General features: G+C 51.0%; 3 protein-coding genes across 4 annotated transcripts; all 3 read right to left on the reverse strand.

The window, feature by feature from the left end:
- Positions 1–1,769: 1,769 nt before the first annotated feature.
- CALHM2 (calcium homeostasis modulator family member 2) lies at positions 1,770–7,054 on the reverse strand. 2 transcript variants are annotated; one of them, XM_071446314.1, is made up of 3 exons: positions 6,813–7,054; positions 4,089–5,052; positions 1,770–4,005 (listed from the first exon to the last, which is right to left on the reverse strand). In XM_071446314.1, the coding sequence occupies exons 2-3, from the start codon at positions 4,629–4,631 to the stop codon at positions 3,589–3,591; spliced, it is 960 nt and encodes a 319-aa protein (XP_071302415.1). In that variant the 5' UTR covers positions 4,632–5,052; positions 6,813–7,054; the 3' UTR covers positions 1,770–3,588. The 2 variants fall into 2 exon arrangements, with proteins under 2 accessions (XP_071302415.1, XP_071302416.1); XM_071446315.1 differs by lacking the exon at positions 6,813–7,054 and having other exon boundaries at positions 4,089–5,242.
- A 3,074-nt stretch (positions 7,055–10,128) lies between these two features.
- CALHM1 (calcium homeostasis modulator 1) lies at positions 10,129–12,505 on the reverse strand. Its single transcript, XM_071446479.1, has 2 exons — positions 11,957–12,505; positions 10,129–10,596 (listed from the first exon to the last, which is right to left on the reverse strand). The coding sequence occupies exons 1-2, from the start codon at positions 12,503–12,505 to the stop codon at positions 10,129–10,131; spliced, it is 1,017 nt and encodes a 338-aa protein (XP_071302580.1).
- A 4,000-nt stretch (positions 12,506–16,505) lies between these two features.
- Positions 16,506–19,334, reverse strand: CALHM3 (calcium homeostasis modulator 3). Its single transcript, XM_071446018.1, has 3 exons — positions 19,048–19,334; positions 17,899–18,154; positions 16,506–16,967 (listed from the first exon to the last, which is right to left on the reverse strand). Exons 1-3 carry the CDS (start codon positions 19,332–19,334, stop codon positions 16,506–16,508), a joined length of 1,005 nt encoding a protein of 334 aa, XP_071302119.1.
- Positions 19,335–19,935: the final 601 nt, after the last annotated feature.

Raw genomic sequence — 19,935 nt, forward strand, 5'->3', positions numbered from 1 at the left:
AAAAAAGTGGTTTTTCTGTGCTGGAAAAAAACATCCCAATATAACCTGCTTGGAGAAAGCCAGGTGGTTTGGGTACTTGAAAAAGCTGTCACTGATGTCAGTGCCTTATGGTCCTTATCTTACCATTCTGTATTCCTCTAACTTTCCACTGAGATGTGGATATGATCAGCCACATGGTTTACAGAGGAAGAACTTGAGGCAAGTGGAAAACAGAGTATGCAAACAGATGTGATTACCCAGTGTAGACCCTAGCTTTGAAATACCAAACTTGAAGAGTCTCACTCATTGTAGGTACTCTAAACTCAAAACCAGAGTTTTGCAGGACCCAGCTCTTCTGCCTCTGTGAATGGCCAGTGCTGGCAAGGCTGGATGATTCTGCATCTATTTCATTCCCAAGTCCTTTGGGATCCAGAAACAAGTAATTTCACTTCTTGCCCCCAGGGAGAGCACGGTGCTGTACTCACATTTTGCTTAATGATCTTGTAGTGGAGGAGGCTGATTACAACATCCAGTAGCAACTGCTGCCTTTTTTAAAGAACACAGCTTCAGTGATGGTGGCTCTTTCTTTTGGTTTAATTAGTTGCATAACAGAACATGTAAATAAGCGTTGCAATAGAAACCAAGATCCCTCAGAGGTATTGTTTCTTCTTCACTGCTGTGGCTATTACAGTGTCTGTAGTAGGCAGGAGAGGTGAAAGACCTGTGTGTAATTCCCTGTACTGGAGGAGCCTGGTTTGAACCCATCTTGCTGCTGGGAGCTGTGACCTGTGGGCTGTTCTGTGATGGGATTATTGATGGTCTTTGGAGGAACAGCAGGGGATGTGAGCTCACAGCTTGTGTGATTCAGCATGCCAGGAAGATGGGTGGCTCAACTTTGCTCTTGGCATTTCAGTGAAAAATCTAACCTGGCTGCTTGTGCTTGTGTGTAAAACCATCTGGGTTAATGTTCCTCAGTTCAGCATTGTCACTGGGGGACACTGGGTGACAGGAGCAGCAGGGATATATTCCTGAGGGTGCTGATGTGCCAGGAGAGGCAGAAGCCTAGGGCTGTCTCAGTGGAGACCATGCTCAGAGAGGGTGGCAGAGAGGAGAAAAACCAAATCTCTGCAATTTCAAACAAATTTCTGAGTGTAATGCCTTGCTCTACTCCTCACTGACAGCTGTCCACTCAAACATGCCTCTCCAACAAGAAGGAGGGAAAACAAACAAGCTGGACAAGCCCCTAGCCCATCCCAGCCAATGGAAAGAGAGTGGATTTAATATAGGAGAGAAGGGATGTAACCAGAACAAAAGATGGTTTGTGCTCATGGTTTATTCTTGGATAAAAATCCATTCTCAAGCATTATGTGTCTTGCCCCTTTCCTTCAAAGGAGGGAAGGGGAAGAGAAGGAACCAGAGTGGAGGTGGTTCAAAGGAATAATTAGGGCTATCAAGAAGGAAGGCTAGGGAAATAAAGGAAGTAAGAGGAACTCTGCTTTGTTTCAGCAAGTTACCTCATGTCTGCTGGTGGTGTGGGGGCGGCGTGTGCATCTGCATGTTCGCACTCGAGGGCCAGCAAGAAGAAATGCAAATTAACTCCCTTTCATCTCAAGTTAATGCAATTTAATTTATCTTCCATCTGATTATTTCTGTGGATTAGTTGATGAAGCTGAGAGCCAAGCCTTCCCACAAATGCAAAGCAAATCTGTGGAGAGGCTGAACAGGGATCCTGGGATGCCTCGCCCATTAAGCGGTGTTCCAGCCTCTTTATGTGAGGGAGTAGCCTGCAGCTCTTTCTTGCAAGACACCATACTTGTCAAAAGCTTTTTAAATAATTTTCTCTCCTTTGCTGCAATTGTGTATCCTGATATACAAGGTTTGTGCTACTCACTGCAAGAATAACTAAAAAGCCATGTTACTAACTTGTAATATGTGATAATGCTTTGAAACATTCTAGGATTATCTGGATAGGAAAGGATCTGAATCTTTAATAGAAAGAAAAAATAAGTTCCCAGTCCTTGAATTCAAAGAGATTGTTAAATTATGCCTTTTATACCCCCCTGAAGAAACTCAGAAGTCAATGAAAAATAACTCTCATTTAATAATTTATTTAAAATCTCCTTGTGCGTAAGCCCCTCTGAATTTTGTGGGTTTGGGCTGTTTTTTGAACAACTTAAGGCTTTTTGGTAAATGGCACAGTGTAAAAGGAAGTTGTATCTATAACAAAACAGTTAAAGTAGGAAAGCCAAACTTCTCTGTCATGCCAGCTCTTTAAACAGTGTAGAGAGGATTGACCCCTGGGAGAAAAGGGACTGTGCATTGCCAGAGGAGCAGCCTTGAAGCCATAGTCACACAGTGTCATGGTGAGGGTAGTAATTTTACTAGTTTTGCTTTCCCAGAGTATGGCCAAGTCCATAAAAGAGACGTTGTGCTCCAGGGGCCAATTAAGGCAGTGGAAAGAGTTTTAGAAAATTCAGTGGTAGATGTGTAGGGAGAGGGCTGCTCCCCCATTCTGTTCCTGCTGTCCCCTTGTTGCTCCAGGGCTGCAGTCCCAGTGCAGCAGATGGGTGAATGTAATGTGCTCTTTGGGCTGTCAGCTTTTTCATCTCCTTTCCTTCTGAGAAAGATGCTCCATTAATACGACAGACTAACTACAGTTACGTGGTATATCCACTATATGCATGTTTATACATATATTTATGTAAAGCTGATTCTGGTTGAGGTTGTCCTGCAGCTTGTAACCCAAACAAAGGACTCTCATCTGACGGTTGGATGACAAATGCAGTGAGATGCAGACAGTGCTGTGGGTACTGATTCCTCTCAGTCTCCACCTCGCTACCTTGCCCCAAAGCTCTTCTGCTGATGGTGCCTCCTCTGGATTTATAAACTCATTGTGGTGACCATTTGGGCTCATTAGAGATTGCCAGGCACTTTAGTAAGGACAAAGGGAGTTTGGTGTCTTACCCAAATTTCAACTTGGTAATTACAGAGTGCTTTTCTGAATACCAGAAATATTGATGATTCCTCCTGCTTTAGTCTCTCAGTTATTTGGTGTGTGGCTATTACTGACCCATTCCTTCCCAGATGCTATTGCATCCTCCTTGCCTCAGGAATTTACCCACTGCTTCCTTCTTTTACCTGCACTGTAAAGTCTGTAAAGTGCTCCGGGACCTGCCTGTGTAACAGGCATCACACAAGTGTGTAAGAAGATATCAATGTGAATAAAACAAATAGGTATGGGATGGCTGGGGCTGGAGACAAGTGGGACTGCACGAATCACAGTGAGAAATGTGCCCATCTCTTGTTCCCCGAGGTTTCTGCTGGTGCATCAGGCAGTGGGCTGCACTGGCAGCCTGGAGGTAAGGGCTGTATCTGCTCTTTGCTCCCCTGTGTCTCTGGGAGCAGCAGTGAGACTCTTGTCTCCAAGGGAGGGGTTCCCCAGCTCAGGGTATTGCTTATCAGTCTCTGCCTTGAGGCTGTTGATTCCTGTTTACCTGCTGGTAGAAGTAATCGTGCCGGGAGGAATGTTCCCAGTGCGTCCCTCAGCTGAGCACTGATACTGAAGGCCTGCCAGGCAGTCTGGGGAAGCGCTGCTGGTGCACTTCTGTCTTAGGAAGCTAAAAACAGCAGTTCATGGCCTTCTGGGGTTGGCCCATTCCCTTCCACCCCTTTGGCCCATTTGTGGAGGCGGCTGTAGAGCGGGAAGCCCTTGTTCTCTCGGTAGATGTAGACACCTGTGATGGCATTCCACTGGGGGCTCGGCTGGACGCCCTCCACCGGGAACTCCTGCACCAGCTCCTTCTCCTCCTTGTCCAGTGCCACAAAGCCAAAGAATTGTTTCACATTCTTGGCTGCCAGGATCCTGGAGTGGACCTCGGCCGTGCGTCGGAAGAGCTTGTCCTCGTTGGAGCGGTACTGGGCCCAGTAGGCCTCCTGCCGGTAGCTCAGCGGCGAGCAGCAGTGCTTCAGGCACTTGGTGAGGAAAATCAGCACCGCAACGATGCCGATGAGCAGCCAGCCGAAGAGCTGGGAGGGAAGAGAGAGGCTGCATTAGGACACGGCAAGGCGGTCTTACCCACTCCCTGTGGCTTTTTCCCTGCTGTGCCTACCTGGGACTCGTATCTCAGCCTCCGGGTCACCTCATCCCTGAACTTGGTGAGGTTTGCCGGGACGTCTCTACAGGGGATCTTGGCCAGCACCTCGGCCCCGTACTCAGCTGGAAACTTGTCCAGGGAGGATGGCTTGACAAACTCGCTGAGGGCACAGATGTAAGCTTCCCCACGCAGCAGCGAGATGACCGACCAAGTGATGGGTGCCACGGACGCTCGGCCCATGATGGAGCCGAAGAGGAGGAAGGTGGCAGCAGCAGAGAAGTTCTTGGTGCCCCGCTTGTGGCACTCGGCCACCAGGTTCCAGGTGTGATTGTTCCAGATGACACCAATGAGGAAGAGGACCAGGGCTGGGACACCGATGGCAGCCAGCCCATAGATGTAATTGCGGGCAGGGGAGCAGGGACAGTGGAAGGCAACGACTGAGAAGAGCTCCTCGCTCCCCACCGTGCCCAGGGCCACCAACCCATTGAAAATCATCACATCTTTGCTCTTGAAGAACAAGGAGAGGAAGCGGAAGTTCTCAGCGATGAGGGCGGCCATCTCGTCCAGGGGCTGAGAGGTGTGTGCTGCAGTGGGGGCTGTGCTGGCTCAGCCCCCTGCACTGAGGAACACTCCAGTGGGAGATGAAATGGCCTGGTGCTAGCTGAGGTGCAAGGAGCTGTTCCAGGAGCAAGATACCTTCACTGTCCCTTCCTTCCACCTGGTGTCCCAGCCTCTGGAGCTGGTTTCTGATACAGGGATACTTCAAAAGGTATCCTAAGCAATATGTGAAACGTCAGCCATTTTAGTTTCTCACTAAGCCCTCCAAAAGCTTCACTACAGCAAAGATGACAGGTGGGACACACCTTTGTGTCCCTCTCAATTGCACGTTTGTCCTCTTTCCTTCTGTTTGGTCTTAGTCACCTCTCACAGAGGCAATTATTGTCAGCATCACTGGCAAACTCTTGATGATCACCCAAACCTGCAATGAAGGAGGGAACCATGTTACTGGGAAAACTGGACCAGAGCACTGGCACTAGGATATGTCCCCAGCCCTGCAACTGACTCACACTAGCCCAGCCATATGTGGCACATGGGTGCTGGGGTTGTGCTGCTTTGAAGGTGTCCTGTGTGGCTTTTCCTCCTCTTTAGAGCTGATGAGTTAACACTTATGAATAGGCACAGGTATGTGAGGAAGGCAGCAAGGGGTGCTGTGAGACATCCCAGCAGATTTGGGAGCACAGAAATGCAGCACGGAGGCCCAGGCAGGAGTAGCCTTTGCTGAGAAGGGTGAAGGGATGCTTGGGGGCTGTTGATACCAGAAAGAGAAGTTGCTTTCTGGGAAAGCTTATCCTGATATCCCAGGATACAAACACCAAATGCTCATAGAGCTGGGACAGCAATTATGTGTGAGCTTTTGCTAGGATTAGGTGTGGCAGGATGATCTCCCATCCTGCAGCTGATTGACAAAATCGTACTTCCTGTCTTGGCCTGCAGTGCCAGCTCAGCTTCTTAATTGCTGCCCTGAGATTGAGCCCCTCAAGCTGCAGCCTCAGAGCCAGAGATGCTCTTTGGTGCCCTTTGCCTGTGTTATACCCCACTGCAGGCACCTGGGGCCAAGCAGGGAAAAGCATGTTCCCTGATTTTTTAAGGGCAGGGAAATAACTGGAGATTGTATCCATGCTATCTGCAGCAACGTCCATTCCCCCATCCCATCTGCAAGCTGGATTCAATTAATATCTTAGCTGACTTTCCATCAGTGCTGCATCCCCACAGGGTTTCTCCTCAGGAAGCCTCAAGCACCTTGCAAGTTCTAGGAACCCTCACCCCTGTGACAAAACCCTCTGGCCTCAGAGGAACTGCTGTCACCAGGGTTTGCTGGAGACAGGAAGGACCTGGGCACCCAACCAACCGTCTCTGGCAGCTTGCACAGTGCTGGAAGTACCAGCACACATCTGGGGCTACCTGGGAGCCATGGCCCACAGGCCTGCCCCAAAGTCTTACCTGGGCCACCCCAACTGCAGGGACAAGACTTCAGGGACATTCAGGCAGAAGAGACAAAGATACTTTAATCCCTATGGTCTTTTGCACAGGGCTTGCTCTTACACTGTGCTTTAAATCACTCCTCTGCCTCAGTTCATCTGCTGCCTCAACAAATCCTGGTTTACTCCCTTTCTCCAAGGGGAACGGGTGGGGAACAGGGGCAGAAATTTTGCCTCTGTTCTTTGCTGTGTCTAATCCATGGCAATCCCTCTAAAGTCACGCTGTGATATTGCCAAGTTCAAATGTAAACAGCCCTTAATGTCTTCCTGCAGGTTCCCAGTTTTCCATATGCAAAACTCCCTCTGCAAAGGAGACAGACCAGCCGAAAACTGCCACCACGTGATGGGGAGCCAGGCCTCCATCTCCATGCTTGCCGGAACTCCACGTTTGCAGCCAGATGCCAAGCCCACAAACTTGCTCGAGTTCAAGCATCTGTTGTTAGTTACCCACAAACAGACCTGATAAACATGGCCCTGTAACCTTCCTGACAGAGCCTGGCAAATGGCAAAGCAAAAATCTGAGGAGCTGGCAAAGAGAAGTATTTGCCACTTAGAGGTTACCCTTCCTCTGCTTGGAAGTTATGGTCTGGGAGAGAGGGTTGGGTAGAAGGGGAGAGGTTGTTTGCAGCAGGTAAGATTTTAAGAGCCTGTTTCTTTCCCCAAAATATATGTGAAAGCAAGAAAAAATGAAGTCACTTACTTGAAAAAGTTGTTGAAACCAGTTCTGGAGCCTTCTCAGCCTTTCCTGTGTTTTTTTGCTCAGGTTCTGGTTGCGGGGGGTTTCCAGCAGCACATAGGGCTGTGGCAGGAGTTGGGATGCAGCCAAGGCTGGTCTGATGGGCAAAGTGGAAGCTTTTGAAAGCAGCCTTAACAGTTTGCGAAGGTTTCCTTATTCAGTTTGAAACATGCTCTCTGCTGTTGGCTTTTGGGAAGAGGGAGGAGGTTGTTCTCAAGCTCTGAGCTTGGGTGGGGCAAAGAGCAGGCGCTTGGCTTCTGCTCTGTGTGCAGCTGAGGTTGTGCCTTTAAGAATAAAAAAAAAAAGGAAATGAAAAAGCTGAGAGAATGAGTCACTGGAAAAAGCACATCGTGCTTTCTCGGACTCATGATGCAGATGTACAGTGGCTGCCTGGGATGGCCGGGAGTTTGCCTGGAGAATGGCAGCAATGAGACGCCTTGCAGGGGTGTAGAGGGGAAATGGGGAATCCCCCCAGCCTGGGACTTGTGTGCAGCCCCCATCGTCCCCAGGGGATGCCGTGATGCTGATGGAGCCACGCCAAGCAGGCAGGGACAGCGCAGGAGAAGCCCATGTTCCACGAGAAGGGACAAATCTTTTAACATAGAGGAGCCGGCTGAGCCAGCGGGAAGGCGCCTGCCTGGGTGGATTTTTGGGGCATCAGAAGATCTGTGGGGTGCCAGGTTCTGCTTTCCCCCAGGTGGGACCGAGCAGGCTGGGGGCTGAGCAGGGCCGGTGGCCATGTGTGCAGGGCTGGGCACAGCCTGATTTTTGGCGGGTGCGGTGCATTCCTGCCTGGCTCAGCTTCTCTGCTCTCTGTTTCCCCTGCTTGAGCGATGCCTGCGAGGCAGCCGAGAGCGCCTCTCTTTCTCTTTGCTCCCTCCTCACCACCATCTGTCCCCCAGCTCCAGCTCCTGCCCAGCCTGTTGCCGAGGCCGGAGGCCCCATCCTCCTTCCCCACCCTCCTTGCCGTCTTGTCCCTGGGGTTAAACTCAGCCCTCCCCAGGGAATGTCTTCAGCACAGGCAAATCCTCAGCAATAGCCACGTTCCCCTCCTCCCCGAGCAAATGTAGGCTCAGCCCAGCGCCGGCAGTTCAGCCGATGGGAATTTTGGACCATTTTCCTTCCTAGCCCAGACCTGGGGTCCCCGGGCGGGTTTTTGCAGCTCCCAGTTGTTTGGGCGCGGTGCATCCCTCGGCACTCCCACACCCTGGGTGCTCGTCTGGGGCTGGCTCCCCTGCTGGCTTGGTGGGGGCCCTGGGGCTTGCTCCACGCTCAGAGCACTGCAACAGAGTGGGATCAGCACTGGGACCACAGCCTGGCTGAAATCCCAGGGCTGTGTTGGCTTCCTTGGAAAGGCTCTCCTGCCAAAGGCAATGAGCAATGTCCCCAGATTCCAGCATGGAGAGGGGAACCTGCCTGATCTATGAGGACTCAGCAACTGCTCAATTTGCTGCATGGGGGCAAAGCTCTAATCTTAAAAATCTTAGTTAAAAGTCCAAGAGTTTCTCATTGCGAATGCATCTAGTTATTTTGATACCTTAACAGCTGTGACATGGTGCCCGCCATCCCTCTGTGCTGCTCGCCATCGTGGGGGACTCTGAGCACGCCTTTCTCAGTGAGCCACGAACAGCACCAAACTGCAAATAATAGGAGTGGAAACCACCTTTATCTTTTAATCTCCTTTGCTTTGTAAATCAGGTTTTGTGCCTAATTATTTCTGGGCAGGTGCGTTAATTAAAGTTTGGGTGTGAAGATTAATGACAAAGCTATGCCATGCTCCTTTCTCCTGGGAGTTGGCCAGATTCAGCCTGCCCTTGACTATGAGCTTGCTAAAGTGCTCTCACAGCAGTCAGGAGAATTTCCTCATCACTTTGGTCTTTTGTTCTCTTCTCCCCAAAGCCTCTATGGAGTTATACACTGATAATTAAGGTTTATGCAAACGACAGTCACTTCAGTTACTCATAATAAGTTGTTTGAACAAGAACACCGCAGCAGAAATTTCAAGTGGATGAACATCTTGGAAGGGACATGGCAGGGCTAAAACTCATGCCTCAAAAGGGGTTTGCCTTCTGCGTATTTGTAATAAAATCAGAGCCACTGGGAAACACTCTTCTGGGCTGTGATTTCCATGGTCACCTCAAGGGCCTGCATCCTGTCATCCTCTGTTTCTGTGGAAGTGGGCAGCCACCCTGAATTGTGTAATGTTGGTGGTGACCTCCTGGCTTCTCCTCTGAGGGCCAGGGCTGGCTGCTGCTGGTGGCCAAGCACTGGCAAAACTCTTCAACTCACACAGCCCCAGCACCTCTGGCTTGGCCTGGGGGCTCTTCCAGTCCTTTTCATTGCATCCAAGTAAAGAAACACCAACAGCTTTTGTAAATAGCTTTTATAAATCCTGGTGTTTGAGCACAGAGCTTGAATGGTAAGTCTAAATTATTCATTTGGCTCCTTAAACAAACCCTCAGGTGGGTTTTTAACAACAGCGTTTGTGTCAGGGTGAGATACAGGAAAAATTGTAAGAACAAATTGTCCTGAGGCAGATTTATGGCAGGGTGTTGGCCTGGCCCCCTCTCCACTCCCTGCTGCTCTCCCTGTCTGGACACTTCTCTCAAGGAGCATCTCTGTGGAATCCTGATTTAATGGTGCCTGTAACACCAACCACGCTGTTTCTGTCACGTGTAGTGTGATATGGGGTCTCTTCACTACCTCATTGCTTTGGTCAAATTTATTTTAAGGCTTTTCTTGGCTTGGGAGCTGTGTGTCTGTGGGGATGTATTGTGTGGAGGGGTAATGTGATCTTTTAGGGTTTCACAACTTGGCAGCAGAAATGGGCACTCTCAGCTTGTTTCCCCACCAGGGGATTTTTAATACTGCCTAAACCCACATGCACTGCTCAATGCTGAGCACGTCATGAAAGAGAGGAAGTTTTGCACATCTGGTAGTGTCTGTCTTGGCAACTGCCACAGCACAAACCTGGTGCTCAGTGGTGTGGGACACACAGCATATCTGGCTGCCATGTTGCACCCTTCAGCATCCCTGGGGCTCATCCATCATGGCCTTCCAAAACTATCCTTCCTTGCACACAACTCGTTACCTGGATCACCAATGCTATGGGACTGGATGTGAGAGCAGATGGGAGCAGATGGGATCACACTGAGCCCTTTGGGTGCTTGTTCCTCTGCAGCTGCTGTAGCACTGGCCCTTGCCTGTGCCCTGGCTTCTGCCCTCTCTGCAGCCCATCTCACAAGAATGTGGTTCTGCCTCTGCCCAGCCCCATGGGCCCTCACACCCAGCTGTAGTAGGCAGCTGTCTCTTTTCGGGGCGCAGAGGGGTGCGTGGGGGGCTGCCCTTCTCCTGCCCAGCCATTTCCAGTGGGTTGGGCAGGTGGGTGGAGGTGCAGTGGGGGCTTGCATCTGTGCCAGCTCTTCAGGGCCATGTTCATGGTGCCCTGGTCAGTGATGCCCAGGAGCTTCTCGACAGCTTCCCCTGCATCAGCAGGGGCTTTCCTGGGCAGGTGGCGGCGAGCAGCCTCCAGGTCTGTGCTCATGCCCTCAAAGAACTGCTGGATGCAGACCTTGGCAAAGCTCCTGGCATGCTCCGCACACGTCTCGTCGAACAGCTTGCGCTCGATGTCGATGTAGTGGGACCAGTACCTGCTCTTCAGGAAGGCAGCCTGGCTGAAGCAGGGCCGAAGCGATCTCACCAAGAAAGCCAGAGTGGTCATCAGCAGCACAAAGCACCAGCCCAGCGCCTGCAGGGATGAAGGGGAACCAGAGCTGTCACATGCCCAGCAGAACCAGCCAGCAGAACCCCCCTGGTTTGCAAACAAGCCTGACTCCACTTTGGGCTGTTTGACACTTGGCTGTGTTTATGCTGCAAAACTGGACAAGGAGGCCCTACAAATCATTTGCACTGAATTTTTGTTCAGTGCACCCACATAGGCAGCACCTCTTGCTTCTTGCCTTGTAGAGCATCAACAGGCACTGACCATAAATAACACCAGGGCTGAATCCTGTGCCCAGCCCTTGATCCTGCCTCCCATATGAGGGTGCCTCACCTAGGTCTAGGATAGCCTGTGTCCTCTGACTTGTAGTATTGTCCCAGATACTCCCTGGTTTATGCAGCTGTCTTAGCTCTTTTTCCAAGCTGAACTTAACAACATCTACGGTGAGTGGGCAGCAGTGAAAGCTCCCCTGTTAATGGGGTCTGACAGGAAGGGTGAGATGAGGACAGAGCCAGAACCAGTCTGTCTTGTTCACCATCAGTCTTAGCTCAGGCTGCCTCCCGGCTGTACTGGCAGAGCTTGTGATGTTCAATCCCCCTGGAAATGCAGCCTCCTAAAAGAGCACCTGGGGGGGAGGTTCTATCTGGGACCTCCTGTTTTTCAGCTCCCAATGCTTTCCAGCTGGGGTATGCCCAGGAAAATCTGCTTTGTGTCTTTGGAGAAGTCCCAGTGGTTCTGTTTCTCTTAAAGGGGATAATCATTCTTGTCTGCCCTAAGGAGGTCAGGCTTATAAATGGGAGTGCATAAGTGACAGGTGTTTCAGACCATCCTGTCTCCAGCATGGCCAGGAGCAGAGGGCTTGAGAGGAATTAAGCACAGGACAAGTGGTTAGCAGCACATCTTCATTTGTGGTTCCCTGGGATGGCTAATAAACACACCCTGGCTGCTCCCATTCAGCGGCACAGACAAGTGGCATAGATGGTTATCGGCCCGCTGCTTGCACATGTTGTAATAAGAAGCAAGAGCAACTGATGGGTTATTGGAGAGGGTGACAACCTACCCAGCCACTGAGTAAGATTCATCTCAACCCCTTCTGAGCTTGCTCTGAATAAATACATGCAGATGGTTTGGCTGTCGCTCCTCTGCAGCCCTGGGCTGCCCAGGCAGGAGAGGGGGCCAGTTATCAGGATGACCTACAGCTACAGCCTCTGCACCACACTGGAGGCATAACCCCACAGAGCTGAGTCTGAACACCTTGTACCCCTGTGAAATCACCAGTCTCTCCTGCTGCAGCTTGATTTCAACAGAGAGATTCAGTGGAGGGAGCTCAGGCTGGCAGTGCCTAACCCCAATCCACCCGTGAGGGCACAGCCATGGTGCCTCTTACCTGTGAGATGCAGCGCAGGTACCTGACGGCCACTTCATTGGCAATGAGCTGCTGCCCGTTGTAGATCTCCTTGCAGGGGATGCGGGCGAGCACCCGCTGTACCTCCCCCTGGGAGAGGTGGGGGTGGCTGGCATTGCCCAGGCTCTCCAGGGGCACTGAGGTGCAGAAGGCACAGGTGATGCACTTGCCATCCAGCAGTGTCACCGCCAGCCAGACCACGGGGGCGATCATGGCCCGCTGTGCCATGGAGCAGCACATGTAGCGCAGCACAGCCGCATCCTTCCCCCGCCGGCCCCGCGGCCGCCGCCACTCCTCTGCCAGCATGGAGATGTTGTTGTTCAGCACAAAACCCAGCAGGAACAAGATGAAAGGGGGGACCAGGAGGATGCCCAGCCCGTAGGCCAGGTTGTAGTGTGGCAGGCAGGGGCAGTTGAAATCAAAGGCTGAGTACATCTGGGTGCTGGCAAGGGCCATGATCCCACAGATGCCATTCATGAAGGACTCCTGGTTGGACTGGAAGAACTGGAAGATCATCCGAAACTTGTCCATCTTTGCTTGATTCCTCCCCCCACCAGGGTCCAAGCTGTGGCCTCAGCCTATTTCATTATTTCAGATTTCTTCTTCAAAGATGGCATCACTAAGTTTCTGTGAAGTCCACTGTTTCATTCATGCACTCTTATAACCCCACTATTTAAAGTAGAAAATTAACATTTTCTCCTGCTGATTTTGCTTCCTACAAAAGTTTAGAGTTTGCTTCCCGCTGCTCTTCTTTGGATCTGGGACCTGGGTTGTTTCTGGTTTGCAAAACCTGATTTCATTCTTCTCCACATCCCCCATTTCTGCAGTCTCCCAGCCAGCAGCTCTCTTTGCTGGAGGGCGCAGGTATTACCATGGCTGTGTCCTCCCCAGAGCATTTTGTGCCCTGGGCAGAGTTGGCTGATTGGCCTCTGTGAACCTGTTTGCAAATGCAGGGGGTGGGTGCTCCTCCCAGGACTGAACACCCCACCTCTGCAGTGCTGGCACACACGGAAAAACTGGATTCTAGAGCTTCCCCCTTCCCTCTGTGTGTCTGCTTTGCCTCAGCAGCATCTGAGGCAAGCACCTTGCAGGTCTGCCAGCCCCTACTTCTGGACCTGCTTCACTGGGAAATAACTCTTTTATTCTGCAGAGGGAAGGGAAAAGAAAAGGAAGGGCAGAGGAAGGAGAGGTAACAGTTAGGCTGGGCTTGGCTTCCACAGCACAAATCTAAAAGAATGGATGGTGTTGATGGTCCTGCATCTCAGTTCCCAGGTCACAAAGCAGCCTTGGTGCACTCAGTTGCTCCCTCAAGCTGGCCAGAAGCTGGGGGATTACTGGGACTACAAGTGGCTGTAAAACAGGTGGTGGCAGTTGCTCAGTTGTTCCTGTCCAGGCACCACCTGAGCTGATGTGAGGATCAAGATACATCTCACTGGGCACCAGTGTGACTGCAGTGGTGGCTGTGGGACATGTCACCAAGGGAAGCTGTGCATAGGTGGGTGGCACACGGAAGGCACAGGACAGGTACTTTCCCCCAGGGTTTTGCAGTGTGTCAGTGCTGAGCTAGGAAGCCAGAGAGGCTTTTTGACCATTAGTCAGTGCTGCAGGTTCTGAGTCTGCCCTGCACCAGTCCTGGGGCTCAGCTGATTGTGCTGAGTTGACCCTGAGATGCCACCGTAGAGGTGAGCACAGCACGTGGGCAATGCCTGAGCAGTCTTAGCTCTGCCTGCTGTGGAGAGGTTAATTGCATGATCTCATCAAATGGGAAGAGATTTTGCTGCATGAATATAGATGAGGCCTGTTGTATTGCTAGCTGAGAGCTCAGACTGGCTTCTCTGTTCACCTGACAAGTGGCTTTTTGAAGGGCAGCTCACATCAAAGCCTGCGTGAATCAACCCTGTAAAAAGCTGAGAGCTTTTTGATCTCCAGGAAAACCCTGCCTTTTATTAAACATGAATTGAGGGCCTGAGCCTGCTTGGTGTACAGCACTACAATTCTCACTGAAGCCAGCAATAGTCAGTGAGAATCAAAAAAGAGCCCACAGAAGACAATGCTTGGGTCTTTCTTTCCATGTTGCTTTGTCAGGAAGGATTTTGTTTTCATGAGCTTCCCAACAGAAAGTTCAGTCTAACTGCCTTGCAAAGGAAGGCAGAGCTGATGATTCCTCCCAAATCCCAACTTATTTGTGCTCTGGAAACCCTGTCCTGAAAGAGGTGGTACCTGCCCAAGTCCCTCCCTGGACCCAGTCCTGCACCTGCACACCAAGACAGACTCCAAGGTGTGGAGCTGGGGAGGGCTTTGCATGTCCCAATCAGTGTAAGATATAGAAAGAAGGGGTGTGAAAGCAGTAACAATTCCCATCAGGAGAGCTTAGGAAGTGACTGGGGAAGTTGTCTTTGTAGTCAGCTCTGCTGTTTCACAGGCTCTTGGCAGGTGAGGATCCCTCAGGATGCCTGACAGATCTGCAGGTCAGGCATCACAGCAGCCCTGAGAGACAGACAGCTGCTACATCTATGGCAGCACCCTTAAACCATCCTGTTTGCTCCCTCCTGACACAGATAACAAATCTGTTCCTCTTCCCCCTTTTAGCCTTTCATATTTTGTGGCCACAGTGGGATGACTTAAAACCTGAGAACATGGAAAGCAGCATGCAAATGGAGCTGCAGGCCTCAGCTGTGAGCATGTTAGGAAAATAAAATTTGACTAAAATGGAATGGTGAGTCCAAACTGAGCTGCAGCCTAAGATTTGTGATGTCATGTCTGACAAAAGCAAACCAGAGACACAATTCAAAGTGCAATGCTGATTTCAAAGAAGAGCTCAGAAGCTCCCTGGATCTAAAGAGCTCCTGGGGAAAAGACCACTGTGTTTTTCCCTACCAGTATGGGCCACAGCTGGCTCTGTGCACTCTCCTAGCATATCCAAGGGAGCTCAGGGATTCATCCAGATCTGATTTTGCTATGCAAATAAGAAAAGCTCTGCAGCCCATCCCTCTGCACCCTGCAGCTCCTGACTGGGCCTCAGTGGGCAAAGGGGTGCAGCTGCCCATGGGTGGGCTATGGAGTTATTTTGCCTCCCAATGTTTTTACCCAGTACATCCTCATCCTCTGGCCTGTGCATGCAAACATCCTGGGCAGGAGGTGACCCACCTGCCAGCAGCTTGACAAGTCAATTTGGGGGATTAATATGAATTTTTATTTTGATCCCTTATTTTGGATTTAGTCCCAATGTGGTAGCAGGTTCCTCTGCCCCTATCCCACCATCTTCCTTCCTCCTGGAAGCCCTGCTTGCCCCACCTATCCATGCCCAAGGAGATATTTCTTCTTCACTCCCACCTCCCCCCAGCCCCCCCACGTTGCACCTCTCCCTTCAAAAGACAAAGTGGGCATCAGTGTGAGGTTCAGCCTGGAGGAACAGAGGTGTCTGTTCTGGGTTAGTTTGAGTAAAGACTTTAATGCATCCAAGCAGCAACACTGGACAGAAGTACCAGTCAAACTGGCACCATGTACAATGGGGGCTGGAAAAGGCAGCTGAGAAAGCAATTATCATCAAAGGCTCAGAGGTAAGGTTACATCCAAACAGCTTTGAAACTATGGATGGAAATACCCAAATAGGTGTTGCAAGGATGATCCTCTGGATAGGTCAGTTTGTACTCAAATCTAGCGGGGAAGTATTTAAAATGTTCAGACTTGTCAGGCAGTGTCGGTGTGTCCTTCACATGGCTTAGCACCAGTGCCTACAGCAGCTACTAAACCCCAGCATAGCCCCATGGTTGTGTTTTGCAGAGCCTCCATCTCCTGTTCCTTCTGCAAATCCAACCCAATCTAATCCTTATTCAGAGGTGTCTTCAATTAAAGTTATGCTGCTCTGTGAATTTCAGTGTGTTGCCATATTTAATTTTATAAATGCATGGAAGTATTGATGGGTTGTGAGAGGTTGCCATATTTAATTTTATAAATGCATGGAAGTATTGGTGGGTTGTGAGAGGAAGGCAGAACAGTTTGGCAGCTGGGCTGGGGGCAGCCAGAGCTCTCAGCAGATGGGAAGACACAGGAGGTGGTTTTGCCTTTTTGAGTAAATATGTTGGTGTGGTACTAAGAGAGTTGCCAATTAAATAACTTTTGTGTCAGCTCTGATAACCTTTTGAAGCAGGTTTCACTGGAATGGGCAGGAGCTCCTCACTCCTCTGAGTGTGTATGGTTTGTATGCAGCCAGATGCTGCTGCCCTGGCTAAATCCTTCCTCTAGCCAGAACAATTTTATCACAGCTGTAAGAAGCTGCAAACGCTTTGATATGACAAAAGTGCCCCAAGGGTCCTTGGCTAAGAAATGTCATTGACAGTGACTGCATCTGGGACCCTTGGACCCTCAGAACCAGCTGACTTTGGAGGTTTTGCCAGGCATGCCCTGGAGTGGAGCCTTTGAGGTTGCAGATTAGGAGGAAGGTAAGAGCACCACTGTCACCTGCCTGCTGGCTCTTGCTTTGTGCAGAGGTTGGCAATGCTCTTTCTGTGCCTGCAGGACAAAGCCCCCTTTACACACTGGTGTGCTGGGGACATTTGGAGTGGGTGCTGGCATTTTCTGCCCTGGGCAGAGGGGATCTCTCTCGCACCAGGGGATGCCTCTGGTGTGCCTGGCTGACATCCAGGGGAGGTTTCTCATAGTACCACGTTTTCAGAAGCTTGTTCACCTGGTCCTGATCTGTGATACCCTGGAGAAGACCTTCCCCTCCTTCAGCCTCCTCTCCCTCCCTAGGCAAGCTGCATCTGTGCAGTCTGATCTCTTGCTGCATGCTTTCGAAGAAGTGGAGGATGCATTTGTGAGCAAAGAGCCGGCTGTGCTCACAGCAGGTTTCCTCAAAAATCTTTTGCTCAATGTCAATGTAGTTGCTCCAGTGACGTGCCTGCAGGAGGGTGGCCTGGTTGAAGCAAGGTCTGAGCCAGCGGGCAAGGAAAGCTGCTATGATCAGGATCAACAGAATGCTCCAGCCAAGTGCCTGTGTGATAAGAAAGAAGCAGTGAAACAGGAGCAAGACAGACACAAGGACAGGCACAAGCTCTTTGCCTGTATCAGAGAGACAGGGAGTTTGTGTGGCTGGAGGGGAAATGTGATGCATCTGGACTCCTGGCTTTGATCCGTCCCTGTAGTCCAGCACCTCACACTGTACCCAGAGGGTTGGTATAATTTCCTCCCAGAGAATATGGGGTATTTATCTGTGCATGAATCATTCAGTAAGGATAACTGATTGCAAAATTGCCTGGAGCAGACAGGCATTTGCTATGAGCATAGGAGTACCTCAGGGAAAGGGGACTTTAGTGCTCTCCTTTGGCATTTCCTTATCTCCAGTGATCTTCATCTGCCACTTACACTGACTCCAGGGCCCAGGAGTCCCCACTGCAGCATGAAGACAGCCCAGACTATGGGCAGCTCCCTTTGATAAGAAAGAAGAGCTTGTTTTCAATGACCTTCCACCAGTCCCAATGCCTGACCTGGCACTTCTATACCAAGAGCTGAGGCCAGTCAGGGCTCCACTTCCCATTGTGCCCTGTTCTATTGCTCCTGAGCAAGCTGTTTTCATCTGTCTAAGCTTGCACTGTCCTTAAAACAGTGGGTCCTGTCTGCAGGATTGGCAGTTAGAAGGATCTTTTGACACTGAACAGGGCTTTAGGAGACACAATATCTTATATTATCTGCATTTAGAGGCTGCTGGTTCTTCTATTAAGCCATTCATAATTTCTTTCTTTTTTTCCTACCCGACTTGAGATTATCACTTAGGATAGTGATGTTTGGAGGCAAAAAGAAGCACAGAGCAGCCTTGCTCCCAGCCTGACCACAATGAAGGGATGGCAGATCAAGGAAGAGCAGGAGCAGATGCCACATGCCTGGTCACCTCCCCAACATGAGAGGCTGTGCCAGCAGCGACCCACCTGGGAGCAGCAGCGCAGGTACCTGGACACTGCCTTGCGGGACGTGCTGTTCCTCATGAGCTCGTCATCCTTGCAGGGCACCTTGGCCAGCAGCTGCTGCACCTGCTCTGTGCTCACATTGGCAAAGCCCACAAACTTCTGGGGGTCCATGGAGCCACTGAAAGCACAGATCAGGCATTTGCCATCCAGGAGGGTGACTATGATCCAGACGACAGGGGCAACCATGGCTCGCTGCATGATGGAGGAACACATGTACCTGGAGCAGAGAGAGAGGTGAATGGGTTAATGCTGGGAGCTCCTCCTCATCCAGAGCCCTGAGGGATGCAGGCTGTCCTGTGCCAAGCAGTCTTTCCAGCCCCAGGGAACTGACTCCCAGGGCTGCCCTCATCATTGCTCCCGCTGATGCTTCTTCTGCTCTGGGACGTCTTTGTTGGTTCTGCCTCTCAGGGGAACCTGCACTAGCACAAGGCTGTGCTCTGTGTGCTGCCTGCACTCAGTGCACAGCCCCCTCACCATGGGCTTGCCTTGACTGGACCCTTATGTCTCCCATGCACAGATCTTTGTCAGCTCTCCCTTGTCTTGCATATTCACCCTTCCTTTTCTCATCAGTTTCAATCTGGAAAATTCCCTTTTTTCTGCAGCCTTTCTTGCCCCTCTCTGAGCCAACCTGTGTACTGCATAAAACTTTACATATAACAGATGGAATATTATTCTCCTCACCCTTCTACCAGTACAAATTAGTAAAAGCTCAGGTGAAGGGAGTGAGACTTTTGATAAAGAATGACTGTGATGAAAATGCCACACCTTCTGCATATTTAAAAGGAAATGCCTGATGTTTTTGCACATGGAAGCCCCAGAAGACACCCTGTGAGTGCATGACAAGGCAGCAGCAATGCAGTTTCCCAGGGTGGTGGCATAAACCCAGGTATTGAGGCATTCCTGCTCTCCTTAGCTGGAATGGAATGAGCCTGCCTTAATTTCTGCTGGATGTAAATGCACTCCCACACCCCTGTCCCTTCAGGATCATGGGGAGAGGTCTCAGGAGATGAGCTTACAAGAAAATTAATCTACCAGGAGGATCAAGGCTATGGAGAAAGACAGCTAAACAGGAGGTGAGAAGAGGGATGCCCCTGGCACTGCAAACCCCACCTGATGACAGCTGGGTCCTTCTTCCTGCGCCCCGCTGGTCGCCTCCACTCCTCCAGCATCACCAGGGCCTGTCTGTTGAGGATGAGGCCACACAGGAAGAGGATGATGGGGGGCACGAACATGATCCCCAGGCCATATGCCATGTTGTACTGGGGCAGGCAGGGGCAGCTGAAGTCCAGGCTGGTGTACATCTTTACACTTGCCAGGGCCAAGAGCCCACAGATCCCATTCATTACAGACTCCGAGTTGGACTGGAAGTACTGGAAGATCATCCGGAAACGGTCCATGGTGTTCTTCTGGCCAGGGGTGCTCCTCCTGGAAATCCCTGGTCTGCCCAGAGGGGCCTGTCTCCCTCTGTTCCTCCTTCTGCTGCCACAGGGCAGGGGATGCAGCTCAGCTCCCAGTCAGCAGGAGGATGAGGATGGAAGAGAGCTGCTGTGGTAGGGGGAACACCCTGTGCTGGGGCTTCCCCACTGGCACACGGCTCTCAGGGGTCTGTCTCTCACCCAGTGCCTGTCTTCCAGGGCAGTTGGTAGCTTTTCTAGGTGAGCTGATGGATACAACCTCCAGCAGCCTTTTTTATCACCTTGTTTTTCATTTTCAGGGCTGTGCCACATGGCAGGCAGTCACAGCCTCCAGCAGTGCCTGGTCCCTCCCACCAGGAGATGGTAACTGTCTATGGAGAGCCATTGATGATGCCTGTGAGCTGCTCTCTGCTCTCTGCTGATTGAAGCCTGTTGAGGGATTCACTGCCCAGGAGAAACCAGGTAAATCAAATGAGCTCATCTGTGCTCCTGCTGCTGCCCCACTTCTCTTTGCATGTCCCCAGCCCCGTGTGGGGCAGGGGGAAGGCAGGGAGCACACACCTGGCTCAGTGCTGCAAGCTCA

The sequence above is a fragment of the Agelaius tricolor genome, unplaced genomic scaffold (assembly GCF_023055355.1).
Source record: "Agelaius tricolor isolate 1412-34295 unplaced genomic scaffold, bAgeTri1.0.p SCAF_22, whole genome shotgun sequence".
In the NCBI taxonomy this organism is placed as follows: Eukaryota; Metazoa; Chordata; class Aves; order Passeriformes; family Icteridae; genus Agelaius; species Agelaius tricolor.

Excerpts from the sequence above, each read along its gene's own strand:
- CALHM3 (XM_071446018.1), bottom strand. The coding sequence starts at position 19,334 with ATGGACCGTTTCCGGATGATCTTCCAGTACTTCCAGTCCAACTCGGAG. Across the intron at positions 18,155-19,047 it reads AAGGACCCAGCTGTCATCAG|GTACATGTGTTCCTCCATCA; the intron begins GTGGGGTTTGCA and ends TCTCTGCTCCAG. Across the intron at positions 16,968-17,898 it reads ACCTGCGCTGCTGCTCCCAG|GCACTTGGCTGGAGCATTCT; the intron begins GTGGGTCGCTGC and ends CTTATCACACAG.
- CALHM1 (XM_071446479.1), bottom strand. The coding sequence starts at position 12,505 with ATGGACAAGTTTCGGATGATCTTCCAGTTCTTCCAGTCCAACCAGGAG. Across the intron at positions 10,597-11,956 it reads ACCTGCGCTGCATCTCACAG|GCGCTGGGCTGGTGCTTTGT; the intron begins GTAAGAGGCACC and ends TCATCCCTGCAG.
- CALHM2 (XM_071446314.1), bottom strand. The coding sequence starts at position 4,631 with ATGGCCGCCCTCATCGCTGAGAACTTCCGCTTCCTCTCCTTGTTCTTC. Across the intron at positions 4,006-4,088 it reads GGCTGAGATACGAGTCCCAG|CTCTTCGGCTGGCTGCTCAT; the intron begins GTAGGCACAGCA and ends CTTCCCTCCCAG.